Source organism: Palaemon carinicauda, chromosome 4, assembly GCF_036898095.1.
Source record: "Palaemon carinicauda isolate YSFRI2023 chromosome 4, ASM3689809v2, whole genome shotgun sequence".
Classification (NCBI taxonomy): domain Eukaryota; kingdom Metazoa; phylum Arthropoda; class Malacostraca; order Decapoda; family Palaemonidae; genus Palaemon; species Palaemon carinicauda.
In genome coordinates this window covers 52,580,488-52,599,730 of record NC_090728.1, presented here as the reverse complement: position 1 = coordinate 52,599,730, position 19,243 = coordinate 52,580,488, and the positions used below count along the sequence as shown (strand labels likewise).

The following is a 19,243-nucleotide window of genomic DNA, read 5'->3' as shown; positions in this document are numbered from 1 at the left end:
TTTTGGCTCTGAATCATCGTTTACCAATGTATGCGTTGCTTCATACACAAAACCTTTTCCGCTAGATTAGAAGCCCTGATCGTCAGACCTTGTCTTTGCTTAGTGCGCTCCTGATACGCCCACACAACAGTCCTCACTCACACCAGTATGATTATCATTAGGAAGACTGTGACACACACAACAGTGCTCTCTCACATAGCTCTTCTAACATTAGCGACAATGGGACACACACAGCTGCGTGCGATCTCATGGATTTGTGTGCGCATTCTCCCCAAGGGGAGATATTGTACCTTTATTTCCTTAAATCTTGGCCGTGTGTGTGTGTTCGCGATTAGACGGGCGCTTTCGATTATCGTAAAGCTAGTGATGATATAAGGCAAAGTCAATCTTTCTGAAGCATTTGCCTTCTCAGACTGATAAAGGATAGCTGATAAAAAAGCGCATCAGCCTTTACATAATGCTTACTGATCAGGGGGAAACATCTGTACAAGAATTTCGTACCTCAAGTTACCTCGGTCTCAAGTACCTTGTCAGCTGACTTTATACGCACTGCTGGTCGGAAAAAAACAGGCCCGCTGCCCTTCTTGTTTTCCTATTGGACAATTAGTCCAAGATTGATCAATATGAGTTTGATTTAAGTCACTCCCACCATTTCTCTCTCCTTGGGAGAGACAGTGTTGGCTAATCCTTCACTGAAGATGAAGAGATGGGAAAATTGCACATTACAGTACTTTGCTTTCTCCTCAGCTGTTCGTGATTGCGATCATCTACGGAATGCCACCACACATTATAACGTCACCACTTACAGTATGCTTGCAATCGCAGATCTGTTGGCGATCATGCACTCTTATGTTAGCTCCATCTCAGCAGTTTGCACTCCCATTGGAGCTATACTAGGCATGCTACTAGGTGTTCACACACTCTCAAGAGAACACCATTACTATATACATGTGCGATCAATTACGCACCCTCTTGCATACTCGCTGCTTGCTAACAACCACGCGTAATTGATCATGCATTTTCTCGCTTACCTGCTAGATCGCTTTTTTATGGTAGCACCTCCACTAGTGCAATGATTTTTTTTTGGGGGGGTCTTAAAAAGCCTATTCATTTGCACTCTTGCCTAACCTAAAAGCAGTCATGCGTTGGTGCTCTCCTATCTATTCGCACACTAAGTCGTTCATTAGTCGGGGCTTGTCTTTGGTTGGTCCTTTGAGAGCACCCAAGCATTACTGGAGCATTTTTCATCTGAGCAACCACCTTCAGATCTTGAGTCTCCTAAATGTGTTACCTGTTCAGAAGTGACAGAAGACCCTTGTTCATCCATTTTGAAGGGATACAAAAGAGGGGAGAGACAAGACTCCAAAAGAAGGCTCAGAGACTGGCTGACTCCCTTAGGTGTGTTCCTAGGAGGGATCCTGATGAGCCTTCCTCTTCTTCTTATAAGTTTTAATCCCTGACCCTCTTTAGCACCTGCTGGACATGGTGCTTGAATAGAAGACGGGAAGCAGTACAATTCTTCTCCAGAGAGGAGTGGCCTTTCCCGGGCTGAGGACTTCCCCGACTCTAAAGGATGGATGCCACAGGCAGTTGGTCCATATTGATTGGAGTCCAGGTCTTCCTATCTTTAGGGCCTATCCTTGATCATGAGGGTTAACGACCTTGAAAAGCCCTTAGTTCACCGATTATAGACAGGAAAGTCACAGACTCTTGGTTAGACCACAGGTTAGGTACCATGGTATACTTGAACTTGGACCTCTCCGATGCAGAAAAGAAGAGGCGGTTCACAGACCTGTCTGTCTGGGGCAATAGCAGTGAAATTTTGGTTTCATGGAGAAAATCCAATCATAATTCTCTTCTCCTTTGGGCGGTGTGTTTTAGGAGCCCTCATCCTTCTGTCTCCAGTAAGCATACTAGGCCACCTCCTCCGTCTAGGTAAGCTTCCAGATCAACCTCTAGACCGGAGATAAGTAGGCATGATGCCAGAACCACGCCATGGGAGTCTCAGAAGCCCACTAATTCTGGTAACTGCAGTGTAAATTATGTGGTATGAAATTGAAGCTTAATAAAACTCAGAGTATGAATGCAAGTAGGTCGAGGACTGGTTGGATAACTGCTCATTATCCATTTTCAATTACCTATTCCAGCTCTCGCCGAAGTAATTTCCTTAATTATAGGACTGAATATGGTATGGCTAGGAAAAATACAAATTGCTCTGAAGATTTTTTTTTTACTGTAGTTAGTATCATTTTTTTCTTATGATGATGAAATTTAACACAGTGAATTCTTCACACCTTTAGCTAAAAAAGGAAGTTGAAGTGCAGTGTGATTATATCTTATCTAGAATGAGAAAATTATGGCAACCTTAATTTTGAAGTCATAAGGCAGTCATATTTCCTGTTGTTCAGGGATCTTGACAAGGTCAGGCTACTTAATTGGTTATTCTGTTTTTAAGGTGTATGGCACTACCAAAATGTTAGTCTCGTAATAGAAGTCTAGCATTATATCCTTATTCAAGTAAGTTGACTCCCACTTTATGCCAAAAATATCCTTCTATTTGTGCCCATTGAACATGGTATTTTTCATTATTTTAAGTAATATATGTTGGCTATAAATACTAAGTGTACTTTCTATGTTGCTCAGGAAGCCAAGAATTGATTCCTACTGAAGGTGGCAGATATGACGTGAGTATCACCGAACATTTGAGGAAACCAGTTTATTGGGAGGAAGAGCCAAGTCATGTCCGCCGGTGTAGTTGGTTTAAGAAAAGTCCTTTGGAAGCTCAACCTGTTCCTTATGAAGAGGAAATGGCAGAACAGTTAGAGGTAAGACAGATAATTTCATAACTTTTCACTACATCAATTGTCATATTTAATAGCATACCGTCTCTAATTGCCCATTGTGAATTCTAATGTAGATATGATTTACTTACTCTTGAAGTAAAACTTTTTGTTATACACTATAAAGCTGATCACAGGTAAATTTCAGGTGTTATGAATAATTTTAACTGTAAATTGAAACTAAATGAAAAGAAGAGGGATTTGCATCTTTCTTAGACTTTTTTTTCAAAAAAATCTAATGCTAATAAATGGTACAGTAATTATGAAAGTGGGAGGATCGGGACAGTGAAATAATAAAGAAATGTGTAGACAAGGATGGGATTAAAAGTGAGTTACAGCAAAAGTCACTAAACCTAAGAGGATAGAGGAAGTTTGACATTGATTAACCCCATGAAAGGGAATACTTAAGGTGGAACTATTAATTATGATCAGCCTATTCTTTGTACCTATTCACATACACTACATATTTATAATTTTTATTGATCATGTATATATGAATAAAATAACTTCAAAGTAACCTGATGTCATAGAAAATATTTCAAGTAGTGTTACCATTTGATTGAAATACTCTTTAATTTATTTCATTCAGGCTGAATACCGGGATGCAATGATGACAGGCAAATGGCATCGTCAGATAGACGCACCAGGAGGTGATAGGATTATGATTCATTCTACCCGTACAATGATTCATTACGTTGGTTTAGATAGCGATTTTGCTTCTGTTAACGTAAGTTAAAAGTTATTCTTTAATAGTGTCTGTTGAATGTTAACCCTTTTACCCCCAATGGACGTACTGGTACGTTTCACAAAACTCATCCCTTTACCCCCATGGACGTACTGGTACGTCCTTGCAAAAAACTGCTATTTACATTCTTTTTGCATATTTTAGATAACTTTATGAGAAACTTCAGGCATTTTCCAAAAGAATGAGACCAACCTGACCTCTATGATGAAAATTAAGGCTGTTAGAGCAATTTAAAAATTATATATTGCAAAATGTGCTTGAAAAAAAAAACACCCTGGGGGTTAAGGGTTGGAAAGTTCTAAATAGCCTGGGGGTAAAAGGGTTAACCAACTTATGCATTAGTGTTATTAGTAAACCCTGTTAATAGGACATCCTCCTAATGCATTCATAGCTTGCTTTCTAGCTTTCAAGTAAAGTAATTCTTCTCCGAGGGAGTTTAATATTCTTGATCATCTTACTGCGTCATTGATTCTAATCCCTACCTTACTTTTGTTGTCTGTATGGTTTTAGGGTATATCATGTTACACTAACATAAAACCAAACAGGCAGTAGGAATATTTTTTTTCAGATAAACTTTTTTATAATGTTAGGGTTTTCCAGTTTCAATTCTACATATACCCTGTCTTAAATACTGTATATTTTTAAATATTTAACTTAGCCGGTGAATATATAGCTGCAACTCTGTTGCTCGACAGACAAAAAAACTGTACAAAAAACTCGCCAGCGATCGCTACACAGGTTGCGGGTGTGCCCATCAGCGCCAACTGTCGGCCAGATACCATACTCAATGTAAACAAAGACTCAATTTCTTCTCTGTCGACGTGTCGACAAGACGTACTTTTACTCGCTGTAGAACCTGGAATTTTCTCAACATATTTGGTGAAGTACTTCATTTTGGTTTGAGCTTTCGCAGTGCAGGTGTTTTATCTTCATCTTAAATCTTGAACTCGTTTTGGATAGATTTAATTTTTGGTGACAAAGAGAGTATGGACTTTCTTTGACTTTTAAATGGCCGATCCTTCCCTTAGACGGAAGTGTGTTTAGGCTTTTAGTAATTATCTTATCACGTTATAAATTAATTATAGATTTTCCTCTATATATTTTATATCTCACCGCCTTTATTAGGCCTCTTCGATTAACTTCCCATTTATAATAAACATGAAAAATAAATTTTAATGTTTTGTTTATATGCGACCTTTCCTGAGAGTAGGCGGTCCTAACTTGGAAACCGAAGTTAAACAACGTTGAGCCCTTTCAATCGTAAATAGCTTTTAAAGAGCTAATGATTTAAAACTTTTTAAATGAATATTTTTAATAAATATTTTATGATAGAATTTCTTTGAATAGTCTTCGTACTGTTTTCAAAGATGAACTAACGTTTAGTTTATTTATGCTACGCAGTTTGCGCTCTATCGTTACGATAGAGAGAGAGAGTATCACGGTTTCACTTTGCAGAAAGAGTAAATCAATTCTGACGTTTTGTTCATTCTTCTTTCAAAGCTTAAATGTTTTAAATTCTATTTTAAAGGAACTTTTTAATTGAAAAACCTTTCAGTTTTTTCCTTTGGTCAAATAACATGTTTTTTTGACGAAATGTAATTGGGCTCTTCTCTTAGGTGCGAAATCAAGAGAGAAAGAGAGAGAGAGATAGAGACGGAGGGAGAGAGAGGAGAGAAAACGTTCCGTTCAAGCGGGTAACGTTGTTCTCTAGTTACTCTCGTCCCTAGTCTCTGTACGGGGAGAAAGGATAAAACGTTTTTAGTTTTATTCTCGTCCCCAGGCAATGTACGGTGAGAGATTGTAAACGTAGTTTTGAATGAACTAGTGTTTCTTCTCTTCCCCAACCACTGATTTTTTTTATCTTAAAAGATGTTTACTGTTTTTTTGCTGGTATTAATGTGCTTGCATTATACGACTGATTTCGCATTTACTACCTTTTGATGAGGGTAGAATTGCGTGCTTCAGGTAGAAATCAGTAAAAGTTTCGATTTCAGTGAAATAAGTGCAAAACAGAAAGTCGTAGTGATAAAGTGATATTGCGCAAAGTGTTACAGTGTTGCGTCTGAGGGTTCGTCTGTTTGTGCCTGTCGTTCACCTAGTCCGGGACCTCTTGCAAGCTCCCAAGCCCAGGGGAGAAGTAATGTCGAACGACTTATGGGTTCGAGAGGCCTTGATCAGCGAACAGACGTTTTCCCTCTATGGTATCGGGTGTATCTTACCAAGATCTCCCCTACCATAAGGCGAGAGAGACAATTTTCTCCTCGCCATCCGAAGGCTTTTCGCACAAGAAACCTGAAACAAGGTTTCGAGGCCCTTAAGCGAAAGTCAGTCCTTTCAGGACAGGTCCAGCGTCCTGGTTGCAGCCATTAGGACAGCTCTGACCCTATGCAGTCATCGGAAAACTGCTCGCCGCCTAACAAAAGCGTAACACAGACTCCGAGAGTCTTTTTTGTTGGCAAAGTGTTGCGGTCACAGACGTTACCCTCGTCTCTTACCGCAACCATTTCCGTTGATCCTAAATGGGTTTTACGGCAAGACATGCAGAATATGCTTGCCTCCCTTATGGAAGACTATTCTGCAGATTAGTCCGTTGAGCCTAGCCGTTTATCTCATCGAGATCCTGGCTGTCAGCCAACCTAACGTTCCTTTGTGCTTCCTGTTGACGTTGGCGTAGCTAAGTCACGTCAATCAGGTTGTTTAGAACCACACACGATGCGGTCTCGTGTGGATTTTCAGCCACATTTGGACGTTAGGCCACTTGCTGATGCTTCTGTTGACGTTCAGGACGTTCGCTAACAATCGGAGTTGACTTGTTTTAACGCTGTGCGTCAACCTCCGCATTCTAGAGTTGTTTTGACTGCTCATTCTAGGCAGTCAAAGCAGTCTCGAGTGGACGCTGTGCGTCCTCACGCACCTGTTGTTGTTGACAGTTCACAGACTGTCAAGCAGTTACATGACGTTGCGTCCTGGTCTCTCGCACCTGTTGTTGTTGACAGTTCACAGACTGTCAAGCAGTTACATGACGTTGCGTCCTGGTCCGCTACTAATGCACCAGTGCGTGTGGACTCTGCTTGTAAAGCATTGCCACCACGGTAGGTCTCTCCTTTGCTTGAGACTCAGCTATTATCGGACAAGGTTCCTTTAGATGAGGAAGTTGCTGTTCCCCCTCCTACTGATATTCCCTTGAGGACTCTGTCAGACGGAGAGGAGCCTAAAGCTGCTTAGCCCTCTATGGACTTTAATTAAATCATGCTGATTTTTAAGGATCATTGTCCGGATCTTTTTGTAACTGCTGCTCCTCGTTCGCCTAAACGTCAGAGCTTACACTAGGCCTAGCTACTTCGAAGCCGTTGTTTATAAGCTAGTGCTCTCTCGCTCTCCTAGAGAGCTTTACGTTTGCTAGGCGACTGGTTTATCACCAGGAGGAGTTTGGGGGATACAGCCTTTGCTTTCCCTTCTTTTAAACTGGCTTACGAGCCTCTGAAGTTTTGCTGTACATTATGTCATGCATAAACAAGGCTTTCAGGGATGGAAAGCGGTACCGCCTCAGTCGCTAACCCCGTCTGTTGCCGCACCTGCTCCCGTAGACCCTAAATGGGCTTTGCTGCAAGACATGCAGTCCAAGCTTGCGTCCTTGATGGAGGACTTTAATGCGGAGAAGGTTGCTGCTGAACCTTCTGGCCAACAACCTTCCAAGCGGTCGGTTGTGCGCCCTGTTGACGCTGAGGTAACCTTCTCGCGTCTACCAGTTGAGGTGGTTCCTCCACCGATGCGACCCAGTGTGGGTTGCCAGCCGCACGTTGACGTTAAGCGACGCTCGGAGATGGTTGTTGACGTTCAGGATGTTCAACAACCATCAGAGGTGACTTGTTTTGACGCGGTGCGTCAACCTCCGCAACCCGGTATGGTGTTGACTGCACAACCCAGAGGGTCTAGACAGTCTCGGGTGGACGCTGTGCGTACTCGCGCACCCATGGTTGTTGACAGTTCACAGACTGTGCAGCAGTTCCATGACGTTGCGTCCGGCTCCGTCACGCATGCACCAGTGCGACCGGACTCAGCGAGCCAGACGTTGCCCACTCCGTTGCCGTTTCCTCATCAGTTTTCGGATGAGGAACTATCTGATGAGGACGTTGCTGAACAACAAGACGATCAGCCCCCAGAATAGATCAAGCCCTGCTATCCATCCAGAAGATGCTGAAGAAGGAACGCTGCTCAGTCAGGCTGTGGATGAGTCTGGTAGGGACGCTGTCATCCCTGGAACAGTTTGTATCACTAGGAAGACTACACCTCCGTCCTCTTCAATACCATCTGGCTTTTCACTGGAAAAAGGACAAGACGCTAGAAGCGGTCTCGATCCCCATTTCCGGAAAGATAAAGTCTTGTCTGACTTGGTGCAAGGACAATATCAACCTAAGAGAGGGTCTTCCCCTGGCTGTTCAGACTCCCCACCACGTTCTCTTCTCGGACGCATCGGACTTGGGCTGGGGCGCGACACTGGACGGTCGGGAATGCTCAGGTCTGTGGAACTCGAGTCAGAGGAGCATGCATATCAACTGCAAGGAGCTGTTGGCAGTTCATCTGGCCTTGAAAAGCTTCAAGTCTCTCCTTCGAGGCAAAGTGGTGGAAGTAAACTCGGACAACACCACGGCCTTGGCGTACATCTCCAAACAAGGAGGTACCCGCTCACTGACGTTGTACGAGATCGCAAGGGACCTGCTCATCTGGTCAAAAGGTCAAGACATCTCCCTAGTAACGAGGTTCATCCAAGGCGACTTGAACGTCATAGCAGATTGTCTCAGTCGGAAAGGGCAAGTAATTCCAACCGAATGGACCCTCCACAAGGATGTGTGCAAGAGACTTTGGGCCACTTGGGGTCAACCAACCATAGATCTCTCTGCAACCTCGCTGACCAAGAGGCTTCCAATCTATTGCTCCCCAGTCCCGGACCCAGCAGCAATACATATAGATGCCTTCCTCCTAGATTGGTCACATCTGGATCTCTACGCATTCCCACCGTTCAAGATTGTCAACAAGGTACTGCAGAAGTTCGCCTCTCACGAAGGGACAAGGTTGACGTTAGTTGCTCCCCTCTGGCCCGCGAGAGAATGGTTCACCGAGGTACTTCGATGGTTAGTAGACGTTCCCAGAAGTCTTCCTCTAAGGGTAGACCTTCTACGTCAGCCACACGTAAAGAAGGTACACCAAAGCCTCCACGCTCTTCGTCTGACTGCCTTCAGACTATCGAAAGACTCTCGAGAGCTAGAGGCTTTTCGAAGGAGGCAGCCAGTGCGATTGCTAGAGCAAGGAGAGCGTCTACCATTAGAGTCTACCAATCGAAGTGGGAAGTCTTCCGAGACTGGTGCAAGTCAGTTTCTGTATCCTCGACCAGTACCTCTGTAGCTCAAATAGCTGATTTTCTCTTATACCTGAGAAAAGGACGATCCCTTTCAGCTCCCACTATCAAGGGCTACAGAAGCATGTTGGCATCGGTCTTCCGGCATAGAGGCTTAGATCTTTCCAACAATAAAGATCTGCAAGACCTCCTTAAGTCTTTTGAGACCACCAAGGAGCGTCGTTTGGCTACCCCTGGATGGAATTTAGACGTGGTACTAAGATTCCTCATGTCAGACAGTTTTGAGCCGTTACAATCAGCCTCCCTGAAAGATCTCACTCTTAAGACTCTTTTCCTGGTATGCTTAGCTTCGGCTAAAAGAGTCAGTGAGATTCATGCCTTCAGCAAGAACATTGGATTTTCGTCGGAAAAAGCTACTTGTTCGCTACAACTTGGTTTTCTAGCCAAAAATGAGCTGCCTTCTCGGCCTTGGCCTAAATCTTTCGATATTCCCAGCTTATCGGAGATCGTAGGCAATGAACTAGAAAGAGTCTTATGCCCTGTTAGAGCTCTTAAGTTCTATTTAAAGCGCACTAAACCTTTACGAGGCCAATCTGAAGCTTTATGGTGTTCAGTTAAGAAACCATCCTTGCCTATGTCAAAGAATGCTTTGTCATACTTTATCAGATTGCTAATACGAGAAGCTCATTCACATCTGAGTGAGGAAGACCGAGCTTTGCTTAAAGTGAAGACGCACGAAGTTAGAGCTGTAGCAACTTCCATGGCCTTTAAGCAAAATAGATCTCTGCAAAGTATAATGGACGCAACCTATTGGAGAAGCAAGTCAGTGTTCGCGTCATTTTACTTGAAAGATGTCCAGTCTCTTTACGAGAACTGCTACACACTGGGACCATTCGTAGCAGCGAGTGCAGTAGTGGGTGAGGGCTCAACCACTACAATTCCCTAATTCCATATCCTTTTAATCTGTCTCTTGAAATGTTTTTAATGTTGTTTTTATGGGTTGTCCGGAAGGCTAAGAAGCCTTTCGCATCCTGGTTGATTTGGCGGGTGGTCAAAGTCATTTCTTGAGAGCGCCCAGATTAGGGGTTTGATGAGGTCCTGTTGTATGGGTTGCAGCCCTTGATACTTCAGCTCCTAGGGGTCTGTCAGCATCCTAAGAGGATCGCGAGGCTCCGTAAGGAAGACGTACTTATAAGGCAGAGTAATCGTCTAAGTCGACTTCCTTACCAGGTACCTATTTATTTTGTTTTTGTTATATTGATAACTTCTAAAATGAAATAAAAACTCTTAGCTCATAAGATGTAAACATATTTAACTGGTCTCTACCCACCACCCTGGGTGTGAATCAGCTATATATTCACCGGCTAAGTTAAATATTTAAAAATGATATTTTAATTATAAAATAAATTTTTGAATATACTTACCCGGTGAATATATAAATTAAACGACCCTCCCTTCCTCCCCAATAGAGACGCAGTGGGATGAGAAGAAATTGAGTCTTTGTTTACATTGAGTATGGTATCTGGCCGACAGTTGGCGCTGATGGGCACACCCGCAACCTGTGTTGCGATCGCTGGCGAGTTTTTTGTACAGTTTTTTTGTCTGTCGAGCAACAGAGTTGCAGCTATATATTCACCGGGTAAGTATATTCAAAAATTTATTTTATAATTAAAATATCATTTTAGTACTGTATGGTTCATCCATCATCATAGGGCTGTCTTGTTTAGGAAGGAAAGCCTAATACAAATCATTGAACTTTAATAGAGGTATGACTTCAGCGAAACTGGAACTGGGTATTAAACTTGACAAGGTAAACACAGTTGGTCACAAAGTGGCATCCGCATCTGGCCGTTTTAGTCTTTTGCTCTTTCTTTCGGTTTGAAGTAGGTCCTTGCAATTGTGTTTGAGGGCTTCTGGAAGCAAGGATATGCTGAAGTCAAAGCATTTATAGTGATATCATCTTTGGCATAAAATGGGTCTATATCAGAAACTTGTGCTAATTCCATAAAGAACTTTATTTATCATACTGATGGTTAATTTTAGTGAGTCTTTCATTGTAGAAATATATTTTCTTTTATATGGCAATGATAAGATTATAATGTCAGTCATAGAAAAAGTTAGAAATAAGGTATTGACAAATAGTAATAAAAAAGGCATGGCTTAGTGTGATAGCAAACAAAGCATAAGTGATGAGAAACAAACAAAATAAAAGCAGACTTAGAAATAAAGGTATGGGGTCAGTAACTTTTGATTTTTAAGGAAAGATATGAGACCTTGAAGTCTCATGAGTGAGTGGGATATGTAAACTTTTAGAAGGGATACAAAACATTGTGGGTAATTAAGGGATTTTGACGAAGGAAAAATCTATTTCTGGGCGAGGAACCTGTGTCGTCCAGTGAAATGCTCCTATAGCACCATTTCTAAGGCATAGTTATTGCTAAATATACCAGAGAAAAAAAGGATACATGGAATGCCAGGAATAAAACCAGCTCGCTCACTCTATGAGTGTCGGTATAGTAAACTGGGGCGTGATAGAACCACGACCATAGGACCCTCACCAGTTAGACCTCTCCCTCATCAACATCCCCCGGAACAACGAGGTGCCGTCCTTCAGCCGTCTGCTGCCTCCTACTACGACTAGAACTTATAAATTTGAGGCCTTTTGTCAAAGGAAAGACCTAGAAATGTAAAGATAGAAAGAATTTGATTGATAGACATAATAAAATAGTTATGAAAAAAGAAACTTCAATGATTTAGTTCTTAGGAAGAAGAGGAGCTGAATTGAAATACATAAAAATAGAACAAGCGAGTTGAAGGAATGATGCAAGAAAGTATTTTGGGTTGAAGAATGGAGTAGAAAGAAATATAAGGAAGTTATAATTAGAAAAGGAAGTTGCATTTGGTAGTACCTTATGAAATCAATGTATGAGATGGTTTGATCCTGTATTATAGAAACTAATATGAACTGTATAGGTACCCTGACACTTGCATGACTTTTTGCCACGAATTTGTCGTGGCAGGTCGTGACATTTTGTGGCACGAACTGGAAGATCAAAAAAAAAAAAAAAAATTACCTCAGAGTCACAGCTGACCTGTCCACATTGACACGAACTGGCACGATGAGTACACGCACAGTTTGCGCACTTCCCGCATCGTCCCGACGAGTTCACGAACAGTTCGTGCATAGTTTATGACCCGGTCACGAAATTTTGTCGTGACCAAAATTTTGAACATTTCAAAATTCTCGTCACGACATGCCACGATGTCACGACGGGTTTACGAACACTTCACGGCAGTTCACGACGAGTTCACGCCAGTTCACGACTCGAGTTGTGACAATGCGTGCCACAAATTCGTGCAAGTGTCAGCCTGGCTTATTTTGTCGTGACCAAAATTTTGAACATTTCAAAATTCTCGTCACGACATGCCACGATGTCACGACGGGTTTACGAACACTTCACGGCAGTTCACGACGAGTTCACGCCAGTTCACGACTCGAGTTGTGACAATGCGTGCCACAAATTCGTGCAAGTGTCAGCCTGGCTTATGCAATGCCAAATAGATAGATCATCATATTCTCTCATCCTACTTTCAGGGATCACATGCTCCTTTAAGCGTAAAGCGGGGAACAGAAGATTTTGAAATTATGGATGGAGAAGCTGATGAGGTTGATCACCTTCTCTTTTTGGTGCATGGTATCGGCTCAGTTTGTGACCTTCGTTTTAGAGCTGTCGAGGAGTGTGGTGAGTAATATTATTTTATTTTCCAGTACTCTTGCTCTCTCCTGTAATTTTATTTTTTATTAAGGAATTTAAAGCCATTAAGGAGAGAGATGCCAATATACTTCAATACAAGTCAGAAATCAGTTACACGTACTTAGGTTTGGTTTTATTTTGTCAATAAAATTCAGAATCACTTGTGTTTGAAAAAAGGTATGTACCATTGCATTAAATTTTTTTTACCAGCCTTGATTAACCAGACTGTCCTGAATTTAGACTTCATACTTCCTTCACTCTCTATATTTTGTGAAATCTTTTGAGAGTTCATTCGTATTTCCAGTTGATGATTTTCGAAAGCTAGGACACCAGCTGTTGTCCTCTCATTTCAAGCAGTCGGTGGATATGGGATTAGTTGGGCGTGTTGAGATACTGCCCGTTTCCTGGCATAAGGTAAGTTTACTTCCATGTTTATGTAAGGTTATTTCTATTGATTTAGTGTTCTTAAGCAACTTAACATGATTTTGTACGTTTGTGTACAGTGAACAGCCATGGAAACATAACGCCATTGTTTCATAACCATTCTCACACTAAATCATTAACTCTTTAGCTTACCTACCTTAACATGTGATTCACTTCAGTCATAAAATCTTTTAAAAGTTCTCAATAACTTATTACCTATTCAATGCATTTTCAATGCCCTCATTATTGCCTCTAGAACAGTCTTACAATAACCTTTTTATAGATCCTTGTATGTCACATACATTGTAGCTTTTTATATTTAATTTCAAACTTCTCACATACCTTTTTCATTACAAGTACTTGGTCAATACCACAATTTCTTCCTTATCTAAACTACACTGTACTCTTATTACACATCCTATTTTATTAATCAAAATCCTTTATCCTATTCTTTAAGACCTATCCCTCACCCAGACATTCTTTACAAATCTTGGTTAGCTAGACAGCCACATTATATAATGCTTCCGTAGTTATCAAGATTACATTTCTTATTTTAGACATTTGACAAGTTTTTTTTTAAGACATAGTAAGAAATTCTTCCAACATTCAGATCAAGAAATATTAGCAAATTGGTGGTCTAGGATTTACTAGACAATTATTATTTTAGGATAAGTATTTTTTGGGTATTGCATATAGGAGAGTATTTTTTGCATAAATAAATCCATGTAAATGATGCTTTACTTTCTTATTTAGAAACTAAAGATTCCATGTTTGCTAAGGTAAATTTCTTTTCAGTTGATCATTTGAATCATTTGTGAAAATTATTACTATAATAACATAGAGTAATGTGAATTATGGAGATCGCACTAAAATTATATTGGGAAACTATCTTTACACTTTAATAGATTGTAATCATTTCCTCTTTTTAGGCACTTCATGGAGATGCTACTGGTATTGACAGAAAATTGAAACCCATCACCCTCCGTTCAATTCCAAAATTGAGGGAATTCACAAATGATACTATTTTAGATGTTTTACTTTTTACTAGCCCAATTTACTGCCAGGTAAGCACAGATTATTATTTTTTTTTTTTCAGTTTTGAAAATTTTATTGGTTCCTAAGCATTTACACACCTTCCTCTGAATAAGGAGATAATTTCTGCGCAAGCTAGCACGGCCATTGAATTCATTATGGAGGTAGTTAACAACAGGTGGTGCTAGTGGTCAAATAGCCACGCCCCACCACATGTTGCAAGAACCTCCCTGAATTTTGGCTGCAACCAGCTGATGTATCATGCCATAATCCAAACTTTTTCATTTTCTTTTTTTACAAGAAGTAAATGCTGGCTGTTGATTGCTGCTATGGAAGTGAAGCAAGAGATTTGTACTTGCCGGGGATAGGGCTGATATTGCAACCGCTTTGTTAGTAAACCAGCTGTAGATCCACACTCTCTCTGTTCATCTTGTAGGGGCATGGTTGTTTGCAATCGTCCCTGTGTGCCGAGTGCAGGTCATGGCTTCCTGCTTGGTGACAGGCGTACGCCCTGAGCGTGGAGAAGAAAGCTAAGACTTTGTCAGTGGCTATCTTGGCAATGCCTAACAAGAAGACATCAGAGAAGCCTTTTACTGCTTCACTCTCAGTGGGTGCGTCTGCTGTTGCCACCCCTGTGCATACGTCCCTGATTTGGTCCTTGGGTATTATGCTTCAGGAGCAGGGAGCCCTTGGATCTGCATTGGTAGGCTTTTCAGGTTCTGGTGTTGAGTGGGGTTTAGGCAAGTTACATGGTCTCTCTGCCTTAGTCCACTCTGAGAGGTGGAAGGAGCTCCTTAGTTTTATACCAGGGCATATAGCCAACTTCAGAACCTGTGGGTATGACCCCATATTCAAGCCTTTTTCCATTCCCTCTCTATGTGAAGTCGAGTGGCACAGAGAGATGCTTTGTGTGTTTTGAGAGCTCTGTAGAAAGACCCGATGCATCGTACCCGAGTGTCAGCACCTCTTCTTTAAAGAGCACTGGTAAAACTAGGAAAGAGGTGTCTAGAATACAATCTCATTCAAACTTTGTCAGTCGATCCGTAGTGCATATGTCTCGACTGCTGAGAGGGTTGAGGTACCAGCTAGGACAGGAATTCACGAAGCCAGGGGTTAGACCTCCCCTTGCCTTCAAGAAGAATCTATCAGTCAACCAGGTATTGAAGGTAGGGGTGCGTATTCGCCAGACCATCTTCACGGCCTTTATTTTATAGAAGTATCCTCAAGCCCCTTGATGCCTTTGTGCTTGGTTTTGTGGTGGTTGCTTAAGTAGTTATTTAGCAAGCCCAGATGTCTTATGGTACAGTAAGCATCTTGTTTAAGGTTTTGGATAGACGTACATCTGGATTGGTGGCAGAATGACTGGCTCTTCACCTCCATTTTTTCTGTCCCTCTCTCCTTGCATTGACTTGATGCTGATAAACTACATTTCTGAGCTCCACTCCATAGATCTTAGAGAAGTTCTCTCCCATCTTCCTTAGAGTAGGGGTAGAATTGTGGATTGTATACCATCCCATTGATCATCATATGCCAGGTATACTATCCGGACTGCTATCCTCATCGGGGGAAGGGATCCCTCCCTTATCCACATACTAATCTTCTTGGACAAGCCAGGGCCTATCAGCCTATTCATCCCAATGATAGACAGATAGGAGGTTGCTAGTCACTTCCTTTACTTCCATACAGAACCAGGTAGATTGACATTTCCACGGAAGATGAAAAGAACCAACCAGTCTACCTAAAGGACGATGGTTTGTATTTTGCATAGGAAGGAATCACAAATGTTTGAAATAATTTGTAATTTTCCTAGCAATACAAACCTGAGCTAAAATGTTATAAGCAAAGATATGTTGACAGGTAGGGAGGCGGGGCTCCTCACCCTTGCTCCCACCTGTTGCTTAACTGCTTGTTAAAATTATTCAATGGTTGTCCAGCTCCTTCTAAGAGCATATTTCCTACCTATAGGTCTCAGGTTTGTAAAATTATGAAAAATACAAATTACTTTTTTCTTCTTGTTTATAAGACGTTGAAAGTTTTGCATCAGAAGTTTATGGTGGGAGAAGAATGACAAAAAGTAATAATAGGTAATTTAATCATACATACTAAATGAAATATTTATTTAACTCCTCAGCACATCATGGACACAGTGGCATCTGAACTGAATCGTCTTTACAACTTATTTAGTGAGCGAAACCCTTCCTTTAAAGGTCTAGTTTCATTAGGAGGTCATTCTCTTGGATCAGTAATACTTTTTGACCTTTTAATGCATCAGTCAGCAAATGATGAAGAGGAAGAGGAAGGAGAAGAAACCCCTGTATCAAAGGTTAGTTATGCCACACTTTATGTAAAAGTTAGGTATGGTTTGAACTTGTACCAGTAACCACTGTGGAAGTCATTTAGTTCAGTAATAATGAGAAAAACTGAGTACCAGATCGTCTATTATGCTTTATCAACAGGTCATTAAATGATATTAATTGAAAATATAGCAAATATGAATTACCAAAGACTAGATTTACCCTGTGGGTTTATAGTTTGTAATTTTATCATTTTTTTAAAATAGACTACTCTGGTAATAAACTGATTGATTCAAATGCTGTGTACATATACAGTATTAAGAAAGTTTTACACTGAAAGACTTGAGGTTGTCTATTCATTGTAGTTTAAACTAACATAACGTATGATCTGTGGTGTCATCTGATGTTAACATACATTTTCTCTTCAACAGTACCACAGCACTTTACTGTAATGTACCATATTTTACTGTACAGTTCTGCCATTATCTGATAAAATTCTCCATTAAAGACAATATTTATATTATAGTTACTAATTAATAAGCTTAAGATATCAAATATCAACTCATACATCACTATCTTATCTTAACATATACTATAATTTTCAAGTGTAATTAGATAAGGCTTATTCAAAGACAAGGTAGTTTTCTGAGTGGTACATCAGACCTTGAAATGAACAATATTACCAACATGTTACATAAGAGAATTAATATGTTAGTCTTTTACCATGGTAATTATCCTCTATATACCATCTTTTGCAGGAAGAGTATAGTCCTCATGAACGGCCTAGTAAAGATTCAATCTCCTCGCCAATTAATTATGTCATGGGAGGACAAGGAACTGGACAGCCTTCACTTATATATCCTAAGCTTATCTTTAAACCTGAGGCTTTCTTCTTAATGGGTTCACCATTTGGTAAGTGGTTCATACATCCTACTGTCTGTTTTTATGAATTATAAACATTGCAAGTATTTTCTAGTATAGTATTAAGACCTGAATGGAGAAACTAGGTGCCATATCCCTTGGTGAATACAAATATAGTAATGTAATAGTACATTAGGGTACAAATAACTTTGAATACAAGCAAAAACTGGATACGAACATACAATTTTGAATTGGGTTACGAATATTGCAGCGGTCTGTAAGCAAAATTTTTGCGCTATATTGAAAGTTTTTGCAAATAAGTACTAACGAGACTAGCATAAACTTAGCCCTGCAATGCCCATATACCATTCATAATGTGTTTACAGGTGTTTTTCCACATTTTCTTGCCATTTTAAATAAACTGCAAAATCAGTCTTCTCTAGATAACTTCCTTGTCAAAATTAAACATTTGAGTGTAAAAAGATGATGGCTAAGTGTCCATAAAGCATAAATTAAGTGATTTAGTTAGTGATGGTTAATGTCGTTCGAGAGAAAGACAGACCAATATTTTACCTGAACTGCTCATGAAGGGCAATTCTCCTTCCATGTAGTAACCCCCTTGCTCCCTTCCTTTCTCCTGTCCCTTACACCAGCCATGACTCTCTTCAAAGGTAAAGTGTGAGTTAGTTGGTCCATCATTTCTATTTTTCATTGTGAATTAATTTTTATATATTAATGATGTAAGAGGTTATAGTTTGTTCAATAATTACCATTACAAAACCTTTAAAAGTGAGTGTTCATGTGTGTTTATGAACTTGTAGAATGCATTCAGTGAATTGCCTCTATCTCTTATGGGAAATATTGTTTTAGAATACAAGCATTTTAGGTTATGAGCTTGCTTCCAGAATGAATTAAACTTGTAAACGGAGATACTACTGTACAGTACAGTATTTGGAAATGTTGGAGAAGAAAAGAAGAAGAATGGTATGATAAGAAAGGAAGGGAAGATATAGTATGACTACAGTACAGTATTAGAAAAAACCACTTGGTAATCGCAAGTGGTTCCAAAAGTCTTGTGACGACAAAAGAGTTATTCAGTTAACTACTAATGGCCTAAGGAAATTGATGTGCTTGCACTAACCTATCCTGCGTCACCAGATGATCTTTTCTTCTACATTGGAATTTTCTAATTGGAATTAGCACCTTACTCATGAATAAGTTATTTTCATATAGCATATTTGTGCCGAAACCAATCAGAAGCTAGATTGAGTTGAATGTTTTTTCCCTCTTTATGAGGTTGCTCACTGTTACTATTGCTGATACGCTCTCAGCAATTGTCAGTTTTTTAGTAATTGCTGTGTCTGCCTATTGTTGATAAATTCACATGAAATATGGATTTTCATGTTATGTACTGTAGTATTAAAAGTAAATATTAAAGTTGTTTTTCTTGATAATGTTAAATGTATGTTTTTGGTCATTTAGATTTTGTATTATACTTATTTTATTAAATATTTTTTGTAGTTGCAATACAATACTTATAATTTTATGAGAAGAATCACTGTAGTACTGCACAGTAGTTCCATTGATGTTGATTAGAAACTAATGTAATCATGTTTTTTGTCTTTACAGCAATGTTTGTTACTGTGAGAGGTATTGATACCATTGGGCTCGATTATGAGCTTCCGACATGTAAACGTGTCTTCAACATCTTCCATCCATTTGATCCAGTGGCTTACAGATTAGAGACACTCCTTGACCCATCTTTAACCAACTTACGCCCGGTTCTCATACCTCATCACAAAGGAAGAAAACGGATGCACTTAGGTTTGTGGCATGTGTTTATATATGAAAAGATAGGATTTATTAGTTTTTAAATAATGGAAAAAGATGCCTTATGCAGTTATATTGCTTATTCTGAGTCTGTATACTACTTTCAT

General features: G+C 40.2%; 1 protein-coding gene across 3 annotated transcripts in view; it reads left to right on the top strand.

Moving 5' to 3' along the window:
• The window catches only part of LOC137639952 (phospholipase DDHD2-like), a 72,585-nt gene that overhangs the window by 39,438 nt on the left and 13,904 nt on the right, over window positions 1–19,243 (top strand). For all 3 annotated transcript variants that reach the window (XM_068372261.1, XM_068372262.1, XM_068372260.1), the window contains exons 5-12: window positions 2,644–2,825; window positions 3,430–3,567; window positions 12,537–12,684; window positions 13,001–13,110; window positions 14,049–14,183; window positions 16,283–16,474; window positions 17,204–17,357; window positions 18,936–19,130. In XM_068372261.1, the coding sequence (XP_068228362.1) occupies window positions 2,644–2,825; window positions 3,430–3,567; window positions 12,537–12,684; window positions 13,001–13,110; window positions 14,049–14,183; window positions 16,283–16,474; window positions 17,204–17,357; window positions 18,936–19,130 (1,254 nt within the window). The remainder of the gene's footprint in view (window positions 1–2,643; window positions 2,826–3,429; window positions 3,568–12,536; window positions 12,685–13,000; window positions 13,111–14,048; window positions 14,184–16,282; window positions 16,475–17,203; window positions 17,358–18,935; window positions 19,131–19,243) is intronic.